General features: G+C 38.4%; 1 protein-coding gene across 2 annotated transcripts in view; it reads right to left on the bottom strand.

Annotated features, from left to right (window-relative positions):
* Positions 1-4906: 4906 nt before the first annotated feature.
* The window catches only part of yellow-h (L-dopachrome tautomerase yellow-h), a 44599-nt gene continuing 34223 nt past the window's right edge, over positions 4907-15282 (bottom strand). Inside the window, exons 1-3 of one of the 2 annotated variants that reach the window (XM_017088495.4) lie at positions 12067-12387; positions 5836-6502; positions 4907-5412 (exon numbers count right to left, since the gene is read on the bottom strand). In XM_017088495.4, coding sequence (XP_016943984.1) covers positions 4927-5412; positions 5836-6502; positions 12067-12293 — 1380 coding nt within the window. In that variant the 5' untranslated portion in view covers positions 12294-12387 and the 3' untranslated portion in view covers positions 4907-4926. Of the gene's footprint in view, positions 5413-5835; positions 6503-12066; positions 12388-15282 lie in introns of those variants that run through there. The other variant, XM_065867414.1, reaches the window with a different exon arrangement.

The raw sequence follows: 15282 nt of genomic DNA, 5'->3' as shown, positions 1-15282 counted from the left end.
TCATAATGTACGCCGCGCCCATATGGGCCGAGGCTATGAAGACCGCATCATACAGCCGCCAGTGCAAAGCTGTCTACAGACGCTGCGCACTGCGCATCACAAGCAGCTTCTGCACGGTATCTGAGGAAGCCGCGCTAGTGGTAGCCGGTACTATACCGATAGACCTGCTGGCGGCAGAACGAAGAACTGGGAGCAGAGGAAGCAGGACCCAACGCGGTAACACGATCGAGGCATGGCAAATGAGGTGGAACAATGCGACCACAGGGCGGTGGACGCACAGGCTAATTCCCAGTCTAACCCCCTGGCTGCAGAGACGACACGGACAGGTAGACTTCTACCTCACGCAGATGATCTCCGGGCACGGATGCTTTAAGGAATACCTGCATAGGTTTAAGCACGAGCCAAACCCCTACTGCGACCACTGCGGCACAGGAAGCATCGAAGACGCGGAGCACGCGCTATTCATCTGCCCCCTATACGATAGGAACCGAGCCGAAGCTGAAACGACAACCGTATGTAACCTGACAGCGGACAACGTGATCAGCTGCATGCTGGAAGATCAAAGCAAGTGGGACGCGATAGCCAACATGGCCGCTGGCATCCTGAAGGATCTTAGGCGTCGAGAACGGAGTCGACGCATGGAGTTATAAGGACGAGCGGCAACCTGACCGCCATCCGTCCCGCGAAGTATAGCTTTGCGGCAGTCCCGCGGGATCGGAACTTTTTCTACCTCTTCTCTTCTTCTACCACTTATATTCTTGTATATATTTAAGCTTATTTAATAAAAAAAAAAAAAAAACAGAGTCAAATGGCTGGCCAAGATGCTGAATTGGGCAAGTTGGCGTCCACCACTTCGCTGGGAAACTTCTATCGAGGACAGAAGAAGGACTTCCTGGCGCTGATGCAAAGCTATAGGAGGCATTCGAGTACAGCGTGATCGGTCATTTATTGCTAAGTCCTGGAATTATTATTATAATTGGTCCGAAATATATAAAAAATAAATATTTACAGCGATCTTATGGGTTTTCAATATTTATTTGTTTATAAGATGCAAAAAAGTAAAAGCAAAACTGATTTATATTGATATTACAAACATATCAATCTGATATGAAAGTATGTCAGTTTGATATGAAAGCATATCAGTTTGATATTAAAAAATACCACAATTTGGTCACAGCTTTGATATGTGCGCATATCAATCTGGTATGAAAAATACCAAATTAAAATGTTCGAAAATATCAATTTTATATGTTCGAAAATATGAAAATGATATGGCAACATAAGGGATCAAAATTGATATGCAAAAATACCCGATTCATGACCAGTTTTGGTATTTTATTTTCTCTGTGTAGGTGCTTTTATTGAATTCCTTAACAATATCCCTTCCGACTGAGGGTGGAGTCCACGGCAATTAAGATTGCACCTCCTCGCTTGGACGGTCGATCATGCCTATAAATGGTGAACTTACCAGGAAAAATCTCGGAGTGTAGGATATCCGGTTTTAGCCAGTTCTCAGTGAACACAATAATGTGAGATGCAAAAGAAAGACTATCTGAATTCAACTTAGTTACGCAAGCCTCTGGTATTCTGATAGGAAAGCCTTAAGCTAGTTTTTATTTTTTTGAAGAAGATGCCACGGTAGAAGATGAAGGTGCGACGCTACTGGGAGTCTTTTTTCTACAGGTCTTTTTATTTTACTTGAATTCCTATTTCTCGTTTCGAGTTCCTATAATACCATAAGTGCAGGCCAGAAATCTGCAGAACATATGGTTGGAATGAGCTTGTTTGAAACAGAGACCTTAAAAGAAGAGGTGTTCCTGGCACAGGTAAAAATACATTTTTTCCACGGTAATATTTTTGGCCTTTGTTATACCCGTTACTCGTAGAGTAAAAGGGTATACCAGATTCATCGGAAAGTATGTAACAGGCAGAAGGAATAGTTTCCGACCCTATAAAGGTTGCCACGCCCACTCTAACGCCCACAAACCGCCCAAACCTGTGACGACAACAATTTTCATGCTAGATTAAAAACTGAAATGTATTATCGAAATACCTATCGATTGATAAAAAAAAAATTTTCACGCCCACTCTAACGCCCATAACGCTTAAATCTGTCTACCGCCGGTAGGTGGCGCATTTTAATCTCGCTTTTCTTTTGTTTGTTTTCTTAGCAGAACCACTTTTAGGGGTTTTGGTGCGGCCGATTGTGTTTCTGGCAGAGGCAACTTGTCCCGGTAGAATAGGCTCAGTATTAACTGGTCGACCGCTGCTTCATGATGGAGCTCTGATCGTCACTTCCCGGGGGTTGCGGGGTGTTCTCACTAGGCTGCCTACCACCAGTGGCTTTTTTACGCTTTGGAGAATCATCCAATAGCTTGAGGCTATTAAATTGTGAATCCAGCGCTGAGAGTAAACTATCTCTAGCTACGCCAAAGCTATTAATTACACCCTTTAAGCCACCTTTAGTTTAGCGCATAAAATATCTCATACCGTGCGTAACTTCTATACAAAGGTCACAGCAATATAATAAGTTATGACACTTAGCAGGTCATCAATAGTTCGACCGGTATACCCGGTTCTGATTTTTACAATATCGGCTTGCATGTTTACAGTATTCGTTTGGTGTGGAGTGTGTGAAGCTGGGTAACACCCTAGATTAGGGGACTCACCCGCGAAATTCGCGAAAAAATGGTCCTCTAAGGACCGCGATTTCTTAAGAATTTACGTGGAAAAGGAACTTGGCGGTCGGCCATGTTTCTCTTGTAATTGAATTTTAAAGTTCCCGGATTTGTTACCTCAGAGTTACTTGGAAGTTAGTTCTTGGCTCAAATTTGTTTATAAATTGGGTGAACTAAAGTCAGAACTAGACACAACGGACTTTCCATCCAAGTCAGGGCCACCTTTATGAAAATAATATATTTGATCAACCTCAACCAGTGTGTATAGTTATAAACTTTGAAACTAATTCGCAGACCCTATAAGGCGTTATTTTCAAAAAATTTCGTTTGGTATACCCTAAATTCCTCAATGCGCACCCTATAGGCAGACGAGAGTAGCACCTAAAAAATTTCCATACAAATATGGACCGCCCTAGTGTATATACGCTGGTTTTGACAAAACAAAAGTTAAATATACTCATAATTTGAACTTACTTCTTGTACACTTTGACATCAATGGAAAGGTAATTTAAACGCCGTTTGAATGATACAATACATTTCTTAACCCATTCAATACTTACTGAAAAGGACAAATTTGTGTAAGCATCTACTTTTTAAACTTTTTTTCTCGACTTGAAAACTTCAATTTTTTGATGCAAAAAGTTTCAAAACAAAATCAAAATTTTTCAAAAATCATTTTGCTTATATTTTTTATGATTTTTATACCCGTTACTCGTAGAGTAAAAGGGTATACTAGATTCGTCGAAAAGTATGTAACAGGCAGAAGGAAGCGTTTCCGACCCCATAAAGTATATATATTCTTGATCAGGATCACTAGCCGAGTCGATCTAGCCATGTCCGTCTGTCCGTCTGTCCGTATGAACGCTGAGATCTCGGAAACTATGAGAGTTACAATACTGGGATTAGGCACGCAGATTCCTAAGATTCCTGCGCAGCGCAAGTTTGTTTCAGTACAGTGCCACGCCCACTCTAACGCCCTCAAACCGCCCAAAACTGTGGCTCCTACAGTTTTGATGCTAGATAGAAAATTTTAACTGAAATGTATTGTTCTCATCAATACCTATCGATTGACCCAAAAAAAATTTGCCACTCCCACTCTAACGCCCATAACGCTTAAATCTGTATACCGCCGGTAGGTGGCGCATTTTAATCTCGCCTTGCTACTTGCATATCTCTATTTAGCTGAGTAACGGGTATCTGATAGTCGAGGTAGTCGACTACAGCGTTCTTCCTTGTTTAAAGGTGAAAATGTCTGAAAATGTGTATAAAAAAAGATCAATTTGGCTCAAATTCATGTTTCTAAACATTTTCAAAAAATCATAAAAAATATAAGCAAAATTATGTGTTTTGTCAAAATACTTCAACCCATTTGTATGTGTTACAGCTGTTGGGGAAATGGGATTCGATTATATAAATTCTTTATAATACCCACTGGTATCCTTTTGTAAACAAATATTTAATATGCAAATCCTAAACAGCTTTAACACATTTCCTGCAAAGCGCAAAAGTAAATTTAAATAACATACTAATTCTGTTATTCTCAATTTGAAATTGCATTCCTAAAATGTACATAATTATTATTTGCATTGTGGAATACACACTGTCCGACGAATCTAATGTATTCATAGAGAGCTTGGATTTCTGAAAAACTGCAAAACACTGTGGCAGTTTCAGTGCTAGTTACATTTTTTCGTCAATGCCTATAGATAGACCTAAACATAATATATATACTTTTGTATACTACGCCCACCGCCCAAAATTGTGATGCCCACAGTTTAGATGCTAGTATAAAAACCTTAACTGAAATGTATTGCTCTCATCAATACCTATCGATAGACCCAAAAGCTTGACACGCCCACTTTAACGCCCACAAGCCGCCCACAAACATCAAAAATCGTAAGTATGATCGCGGATATCTCGGAAACTAAAAGATAGAGAATTGGGATTTTATATTTAGATTCCAAACCCTTGTACGCGGGCATGTCTCCATTTCCCTTTGGTCCCTTTAGCTGAGAAACGGGTATCTGATAGTCGAAGTACTCGACTATAGCGTCCTTTCTTGTTTTTATTTTGTGAGCTCTGTATGCTGATCAGTCATGATTACCCATTTTTAACTGAGCCTTAGCATCGTTAAAATATCCAAACGGCAGCTAAGCAAGAGAGGCTTAAAATAATAATTACGTTTAGATAACGAAGTACCCTCAAAAAGACGTTAAGGTTGCACAGTGTCCTTTTCTTATAAACATTTTTAATAACATTGACCTTCTTCGATTAACACAAAAGCTGATTTAGATCCATTAATGTACTTATTGTCTGGATTACAAATGCCATTGCTTATAGCCTTTTTCACATTCGCCTTTAAAATTCGAAAATTTACTTCTCCATAGTCCAAATTACTATATAGAAATATAGGTAGTCGGTTACTAATAATCCATACACTTTGGTCGTCTTCATTATCTACTTTTAAGTCATTTGGAAATTGAATTAGATTCGATCCATTTTCCAGAAGTCTTTCCAGATGTGCTCGAGTGTATGGTTTTGAGGTGTCCCAGCATCCAATATTATCTTGATGAACTTGTGTGAAAAACATAACGCCACTCCTTGTGATTGCAGAAGTAGATGATTGGCTGTTGTATCCCCGATCCCCAATGGAAACGAAATACTTCGCATTTTCTTGATTGTTTGCTTGCCATAGAGATTCATTTAACAAGAGTTCCATCGGTACCATAAACTCCTGTAATCAATATTTATAACATTATGTTGTTTTAACCTGTTTTAGATGTCACTTAATAAATAATATACTCTTAATAAGTCCACAGGTCAACAAAATCTGGAGTTATTCTTGCTGAAAGACTAACGGATACAAAACTGAAAGAACTTGACCTGTAGATTAGTAACCCATATCCTAGAAACTTTCCATCAAGTGGCAGTCTTGAGATAATCGTGGTTAAGGTACCATATTTTCGATTTATTTGCACTTTTTAATATCATCTAAAGCATTTCTAGCCTATAGCCAGAATTTTATACTTTGAACATGTACTTGATATGTAATTCTTTACATTTAAAAACTAAAATTGAAGTGCACTTAAAAGCGTTACAAATAAATCGAATGAAACAGACCTTGCTCATTTCCTTTTTACTTATACATACAACTCACCTTAAAACTTGCCATCGGATGAAAGTAAAGAACGCGTTGCATTATTTTTTCATTGTAAGATATACTCATACCAAATACACCATCCAGCCATTGAAAGTTCAATCCGTAAATATTAAAATCTGATGCAACTGGATCGGGATAAAAATTATAATTTGTTACACGCCAGCTTCGGTTCTTTGAAAGGCTATACACAACAAGCCCAAATCTCCATACATCCGATACAATAGCATGCGCATCGTCGCAATGATCTCCAATATCCACAACAATATTAGAGTGCAGGGAATCTTGTTTGACCTGAGAAGACTCTAAATTGTACCGAACAATCAGTTCGTCTGTTTTAAGATCATATACAACAATCTTTGGCGGACAAATCTGGTTTAAATTGACTGTAGCATTGACAATACCAGAATCAATAAGCCAAATTCGTTGACACCTATCTACAGCTGTACGATACACCGACATCAGCTTTAAGCAGTCGGGATTTTTAGGGTTTCCATGAGCCTCCCAGTTTGGATACGGTCTTATTGCTGGACTTGACTCTGTAGGAGGGAATGGAATGGTACCCAAACTAGCAGGCACACCATCTTTCCAACGGGGTGTTGTCACAAACAGGCGACTTTGATGGACATCAATTCCCAAAGGTAAATTATTTTTCGGTACAAAGTCTCTGTAAATAAAAATATATTAATTCTAAAAGTAACAAATAACCTTATAAATCTTTAAGTCTTATATCTATAACAAAAAATATACCTCATGTATTATTAATAACTCAATAAATTTATAGGAGATAGGAGTCCATGCCTCTGTGAAATCAACAAAGGAGAACGCTTAGTGCAGTGCCTCGACTATCAGAAACCCGTTACTCAACTAAAGGAAGCGCAAGGGAGATGAAGAAATGCATTATGAGATTGCGGAGTTTCACCTAGTGGCCAATACACAGAAAAAAAATCCGAACAACACGCGTTTGATATTGTCTCCTCAATTTATAAGGATTTCAGTCAGAGGTTTGCAACGCATCATTTCCGGCCCATAAAGTACATATATTTTTAATCAGCATCAATAGGTGAGGCGATCCGTCTGTCCGTTTCTACGCGGACTAGTCTCTCAGTTTTAAAGCTATCGGACCAAAAGGGAAAATAGATATAGCTTTATTTATTTTTGATCGTATTCTCTCCTATTCCGGTATATAGCCTTTATTTATTATCAATAACTATTAAGAATTGAGAATTAAATTTGATAAAAATCGGACTACTATCACTGTGGACGGCAGTCTACGAAGCGCAATGGGAGAGTGTCCGAAGGTGACCACTGTATATAGCCGCAGAATTGTAAATCAACTGTGATGGTCTGATAGTGTGGAATGATGCACCAATCGAAAGGTATCGCAAAAATTAAGAAAATTGCGTACCAAGACTTTAGAAATCTTTATTGAATTAGGGAGAAGAGCGGTGAAAGTCTAAAAGTGAAAATTTAGAAAGTTGGAGCTGTTGGGTCCGGTGTAAATATATGCTCCCAGGTACTAACCTAGATCTATTCCTACTAAGAATACACATCGAATGACACCTCATCTGTTTTAAAAGCAATGCTCAGTTCAAGAGTTATTTCAGAAACAAGACTGGCCCTTCGTTTGTGGGTTTGTATGAATCCCTTTTTGGTTTAAGGGTATTGGGGTCTTTTGTTTTACGACTTTTGAAAAAACCCTCTATTTTGGCGGAAAAGGCTTTTAAGGCTTATATTTTCTAAACAACTAATGCTACACATACATCTGACTATATAAATACACTTTCTAAAATGTTTTTATTCGGAACGCTAAAACAGAATATACCTTTGTATGCAAGAACCTTAAATATTTTGTTGAAGCGGGCAGAATGAAAACATTTTAGAAAGTGTAATTTATTTAGTCGGATATACAATCATTTATCGTAACAAAATTGTATATCAGAACTTTTGTGTGTTTAAGGTGCGATCGGCACGACCCCTTACCTCGTTTAGAGTTGTTTTTGTTGGATAAATCATATAGCAGCTGAAGGAAGGAACGTTAAATTAATTTAAAAACTTGAAAGGAAGTTAACTTTGACAAGCCGAAGTTTGTATACCCTTGCAGTTGATTGTTGCTAGCTTCAGTGACATTTGTCTAAAATTAAATTCGAAATGGTGAAAAGTTAAAATATTCTATATCCCAGAGTAAAAGAAAATACGATTTAAATCAACAAAGCACAATTTTTTTAAAAATATTTATTTCATTATTTGTCTGACTGTTTCTTTGGCAGCTATATGTTAGAGTCGTCCGATTTTGATAAAATTAAATTCGAAATTCAGAACTAGCTAAAAAATGTTATTTCCAATTGTAGGAGGTTATATGTTAAACAAGAAAGGAAATTAACTTTGGCAAGCCGAAGTTTGTATACTCCGTAGTTATAATTATTTAATTTAAAACAAGGAAGAACGCTATAGTCGAGTACCTCGACTATCAGATACCCGTTACTCAGCTAAATAGAGATATGCAAGTAGCAAAGCGAGATTAAAATGGGGCGTTATGGGCGTTAGAGTGGGCGTGGCAAATTTTTTTTTGGACCAATCGATGGGTATTGTCGAGACCAATACATTTCAGTTAAAATTTTTTATCTAGCATAAAAATTGTGGGCGTCACAGGTTTTCGCGGTTTGTGGGCGTTAGAGTGGGCGTGGCATACTCGCGTAACAAACTTGCGCTGCGTATAAAGCTACGGAATCTAAATCTGAAATCCCAATTCTCTATCTTTGATAGTTTCCGAGATATCCACGTTCATATTTACGATTTTTTGAAGTTTGTGGGCGGTTTATGGGCGTTAGGGTGGGCGTGGCAAACTTTTGGGTCAATCGATAGGTATTGATGAGAACATTACATTTCAGTTAAAATATTTATTCTAGCATCAAAACTGTAGGAGCCACAGTTTTGGGCGGTTTGTGGGCGGTAGAGTGGGCGTGGCACTCTACTGAAACAAACTTGCGCTGCGTAAGAAGCTCAGGAATCTGCACGCCAAATCTCAATAGCCTAGCTCTTATAGTTTCCGAGATCTCAGCGTTCATCCGGACGGACAGACAGACGGACATGGCTAGATCGACTCGGCTAGTGATCCTGATCAAGAATATCTATACCTTATGTGGTCGGAAACGCTTCCTTCTGCCTGTTACATACTTTCCGACGAATCTAGTATACCCTTTTACTCTACGAGTAACGGGTATAAAAACAAAAAATTATATTCCCAATAGTATAAGATAATATGTCAAAAAACACCGAGGTTATAATTTGTTTCATATAATTTTCCCACCAATTTTCCGATCGTTCCTATAGCAGCTGTATGATATAGTTGTCCGATTTTGATAAAATTTAATCATCATAACTAGACGAGGCGATCCAGCCATGTCCGTCTGTCCTTCCGTTTTTACGCAAACTAGTCTCTCAGTTTTAGAGCTATCGGTCTGAAACTTTCCCAAAAGCCTTATTTCTTTTGCAGGTAGTATATAAGTCGGAACCAGCCAGATCGGCCAACTACATCTTATAGCTCCCAAAGGAATAATAATAATTTTCGCTGCGCAGGAAGCCCAAGAATCTGCATGCCAAGTCCCAACACTCTAGCTCTTATAGTTTCCGAGACCTCAGCGTTCATACGAACAGACGGTCATGGCTGGATCGACTCGGCTAGTGATCCTGATCAAGGATATACATATATACATTATGGGGTCGGAAACGCTTCCTTCTACCTGTTACATACTTTCCTACGAATCTATTATGCCCTTTTTCTCTACGAGTAACGGGAATAATATTATAAAATCCTTCACATTTCGTTTTCGGTAAAATGTTAATTAATTATCTTAAAATCCGAAAGCTCTGTATATACATTGCTCCTATAGAAATGACATTCAAGGGTATATTTGCTCTTATTCCATTAGCAATACCCATATCCCTACAACAAAAAATTAATTACTGATCCTAGATCTTGATCTCTTAGGAGAAGAGAAAACTTGGCGTTTTCTATGTTTTAGCCAGGGACCGTAATTTTTATGATGTCAGAAAAAATAGTTCAATATAACTATTATTTTTCAGCTTTTATTATAAAAAATTAAAAAATAAGTCTTATTTATCAACTTTAATAATAAAAATTGAAAATCAGTCTGTGATTTTTATTATAAAAAACAAGGAAGAACGCTATAGTCGAGTACCTCGACTATCAGATACCCGTTACTCAAAGGGAAATGGAGATATGCAAGCACCAAAGCGAGATTAAAATGCGCCACCTACCGGCGGTAGACAGATTTAAGCGTTATGGGCGTTAGAGTGGGCGTGGCAAATTTATGTTTGGATCAATCGATAGGTATTGACGACACCAATACATTTCAGTTAAAATTTTTTCTCTAGCATCACAGGTTTTCGCGGTTTGTGGGCGTTTAAGTGGGCGTGGCAAACTTTTTTTTAGGTCAATCGATAGGTATTGGTGAGAGCAACACATTTCAGTTAAAATTTTCTATCTAGAATCGAAACTGTAGGAGTTACAGTTTTGGACGGTTTGTGGGCGTTAGAGTGGGCGTGGCAGTCTACTGAAACAAACTTGCGCTGCGTAAGAAGCTCAGGAATCTGTACGCCAAATCTCAATAGCCTAGCTCCCATAGCTTCCGAGATCTCAGCGTTCATCCGGACGAACAGACAGACGGACAGACGGACAGACGGACATGGCTAGATCGACTCGGCTAGTGATCCTGATCAAGAATATATATACTTTATGGGGTCGGAAACGCTTCTTTCTGCCTGTTACATACTTTCCGACGAATCTAGTATACCCTTTTACTCTACGAGTAACGGGTATAAAAATAAGCCTTATTCTCAAATTGAAAATACAAATTTAATGCCGCGAATTCCTCTCGTTCTTAAGAAATCGCGATAAATATAAAACCAAGCGTTATACTAGATTCGTCGGAAAGCACGTAGCCGATAGAAGGAGGCGTTTCCGGCCCTATAAAGTATATATATTCTTGATCAGGATCACTATCCGAGTCGATCTAGCCATGTTCGTCTGTCCGTATGAACGCTGAAATCTCGGAAACTATAAAAGCTAGAAAGTTGAGATTTGGCATGTAGATTCTTGAGCTTCTTACGCAGCGCAAATTTGTTTCAACAGGGTGTCACGCCCACAAGCGCCCATAACCCTATAACCCGTCTAGCACTCACAGTTTTAAAATTTAAATCAGGTTTTTCTTTGGTTATTAATGGCACTCATTAAAAAGTTATAAGCAAGCAAGGTGTGCAATATTAGGAACAGACGCTTTGCTACTTGTATATCTATAGCTCCCTCTCACTCCCTGAGTGCTACAGTACACTAAACTAAGCTCCCATACATAATGGCCGCGTTCATACATGCATGACAACATGATACTTGATCACTGATGGAATCTTTACGATAGTGCTGCTGAACACACAGGATTACTAGTCATGATGAAAAAAATACTGTATCATGATTAGGAAAAAAGGAGCGTAAAAATGGTGCGCTGCATCGCTACTGGCCCGTGTAATGATTAAAATATCGATAAGAATTAACTATTATTAAAAAACCATGAAGTAGGTAAAATTCTTTACAACAGTTTGGCCTTTTTATTTTTACTTGCCCACGATTGCTACAGTTGCGCTGCCAATCGATATCACTTTTACCAAACCAATGTTAATAAAACAAAAACAACTGCTTATAAAGTTATTGTCAAAATCTTACACTAGGAACAATTTAAAAATACTTTTCAAGTGCATAGTGGAGCTTTTCAGGTGAAGTGTTAAACTTTTTTGACGTCCTTATGTACCATGAGCGTTCAGCAGAACAAACTTGATCACTGATACAGCAGTAACCAGAAATCATGTTGTTCTGCTGAACACGGCCAATGAGACGTTGCCTAGTGAAATTGATTACAAGAGTAATGGGTATCTGATACACCCGCCAATTGCTTTCGTTCTCGGTTTTAAAAAACTGTCCAGCATGGATAGCACCCATTATTTTTATTTTTAATAACCCGTTTTTCTTTACTTAATATTTCCCGGTGTTATCACAACTTATCTATTATTTCTTATACCATAAGTATAAAACCTATAGGAACTGCCACAGAAATCACAAAGCGCCCTTTCAGAGCAAATTTCTTCTATGCAACATCTTACCCACCTAAGCGCTGAAGTGGATCTGTGGCATCCCTAACATTTTAAGATTTTTGTTACCCATTCAAAATTGATTGTTGTCGTTGAACAAAAGATGAATATTCGAAGTCCAAGTATTTCCACTCATTAACGACCTCTAGTTTACTTTCACTCTGCAAAAACGATTGTTGCGTGTATTCATAGCCTTCAAGTTTTTGAGAAACTGGTTGAATGATAAAATTTCCATTCAAAGTGTTTAAGAAAAATATGATACACGTAGTTATACAAAATCTTGGCAAAGATTTCATTATTATGATTGAAAAAATTTAAATACGTGGTTTGTACTATCAATCCACAAAAATTGGATTTAGTTTAACAAGAAGGGCAAGCGATCTGATCTACTAACTTTTTATAACTGATTTCAAGTATCGTTAGATGTATCTTACAAACATGTTAGAGCTTTAAATTTTGAGCTGCTGCTCAAGCTTTTACAAGACGCAAAAGCTTTATCGGCTTCGGTACACTGGGGTTTTTGAAAGGAAATGTTTAAACATGTTTGCCTTACTTTTCCAAACTGAACTTTTATTTGATTTATAGGTACTGAACGAACTGAATCAGACCTTGTAATATATGTATCGATCATCACCAATCGAGTTTCTTTGAGCACATCCTCTTTTAAAAAATTAAAATAGAAATCGTATTTTAATGCCCTTGCAAAGGGTATTAAAATTTCAGTCAACATTTTACATTGCAGTAAACTATACGAGGTACTGAGATGACCTAAGGAAATACCAGGAAACATGGGTGAACTTCCGTTTAGCTCCCACGCAGTCAAAGCAAACAGCAATAGCAAATAGCATAGTTTTCGTTAAAAACGCTACATAAGAGTACATTTTCAAAAGGTTTGAAAATAATAAACCGTTGCAGCACACTTCCGTCATTTTGACCGGTATATCGCACGAATGTTTGTTGTTGTATCGGCGTGTCGATATCGATGTCACTCAATGTTTTAGTGATGGTATGACCAAAACACGAGAACGGCATTACAATTTTTAAGGCCACGAAACTAAAATAATAAATTCTAAATGAAAAGTATAAGCAAAATGTAAATGTTGGCAAGAGCATTTCAGTTTTCGTAGTTAAAAATACAGGTAAGAAAACAAAATCAAATTCAATTTATAAAACGGAAATAAATGTTTTAGCAAAGAATATATAAAGGCATTTCTAATGTTGCAAGCAAACATTTTTTTAAACAAAAATCGCGGCGACGTTTTATTTTCTCGGGTCATAGTACTACCTTTGGTATGTATGTGTGTACCTGAGTTTACTTTTTACTTGTATGTTTCGCTTAATACGAAAAGAAACATAAACACGATATATCGTTAAATCAAAGTCGAAAAAGGTCCATCACCTAAAGTACTGTTATCGATTAATCGAAACTATCTGACGCCATTTTTATGGCGGGACTTGCAATATTCTTAATTGTTCACCTGCTTTTTAATTTTTAGGTTTTTTCCCGTTACCGTTACTTTTCAAGATCCCGTTACTTTCGCCAACTTTGACTATTTTTACCGTAATCAGGACCCAAAAACACGTCGATATGGAATGTTTAAACAAAATCGGGCGTTGGAGCTAAACGGAAGTTTATCCAACCGCGAGCTGACCATAGAAGTGAGCGTGAGGCATATGGGCGGCTAACGCCTTTCGTCTGGTCCGTATTTCACCGCGGTACTCAGATGAGCTATGGATATATTAGAAAAAAATACCAGATTTCGTCAGTGAATTCTAATGCGTAGTAAAGCCTAGTACTCACATCGACGAAAACCGCGAGCTAACCATAGGAGTGAGCGAGAGGCAATTACGCGGCCAACGCTTTTCGTCGGGTCTGTTTTTCAGCGTGGTACTCAGATAAGCTAAGGAAACACCAGAAAAATGACCAGATTTCGCGAGTGAATTTCGATGAACGCCGTTAGCCACGGCCCAAAGAATAAGAAATTTAATCTTTGGCGGTGTTCGTGGTGCGGTGTGGAATTTAAAAATTAAAAATGAAAGGGAAACCCTAAAAACGCCCAAAGGAGGTCAGTGTAGATGAAAAAGGACGCCTAATTCAAGCTTTTGCCTGTTTTTGTGGGATTTCGCAGATAGTAGGCAATGGAACGACAGGGAAAATCCGCAAAATAGTTGAACTGTTTTAGGAGAACCACTAGAGAATTCCAGTGGGAAGGAACATGCCGAGTGGGATTTCGTTCGATCTCCGACGAGCTGTCCATTGAAGAATCACCGGTCTCCACCTCCACACGCCGGCTTCTATAGGGAGAAGGGGACAGCTGGAGGAGCCACCACCAGCCATTACCAGGATGCTGGGCGACTTCATGCAGCATCAGGCGGAACAAACCCGTTCCCAATCCGGCTCCCACTTCCTCAAGGTTCAGTATGCTTATTGGGAGTTGGAGCTGGACTGCGGTGGCGCGGGAAAGATGGCGAAGCATCCGTGGGACGAGAAGGAAGCTTTAATCTACTAATTTACATAAATAAAAACATGCGTTGAACCTTCCCTTTATTTTTATTTTAATTTCTTTGTGCACCAGCAGACTTCTTTTTTAAATTGCTCAATAAACACAGCTGCTTGACAGTAAGACCATGGTACATGCATTGCTGGTGAACTTTGAATACATAGGTCCACTACAATTACATCAGTGAAACTCTTAGCCGATCTGAGTACTAGGCTTAATCAGAAAAGCTAAGCTAAGAGAGAAAGCAAATCAATTGGACCCATTTAAAAAAGACTAGTCTAATGATGCACAAAGAAATTAAATAAATAACAAAATAAAGCGCTATAGTCGACTATCAGATTTCCGTTACTCAGCTAACACAAAAGCGCCACCTATCGTTTATTCATATCGGCTGTCTGCGAGATTTCACTAACACGCCACATCACGTAAGACCTAGGTGGCGCTAGTGAAATTTCGTAAGCAGCCGATTTTCTTCATATTCATATGAGTTCATTTGCATCCCTCTCGCCTTCTTAGAGTAAAAGGGTATAATAGATTCATTGGGAAATATGTAACAGGTAGAAGGAAGCGTTTTCGGCCCCATAAAGTATACACATTCTTGATAATGATCACTAGGCGATTCGATCTAGCCATGTTCGTCTGTGGGTATAGTACCACAATCGCCCATAACGCTGGTACCTGTCCAGCGTCCACATTTTTTCATACCTATCTACAGTATCGAAATCGGACAATTTATTATTAAGTTATGTATAACCAAATAAAACTCAATATTTTGCAACTTCAA

This window comes from Drosophila suzukii, chromosome 4, assembly GCF_043229965.1.
Source record: "Drosophila suzukii chromosome 4, CBGP_Dsuzu_IsoJpt1.0, whole genome shotgun sequence".
NCBI classification, from domain to species: Eukaryota; Metazoa; Arthropoda; class Insecta; order Diptera; family Drosophilidae; genus Drosophila; species Drosophila suzukii.
The sequence above is the reverse complement of the archived record's forward strand: the minus strand, read 5'-3'. Positions and strand labels throughout refer to the sequence as shown.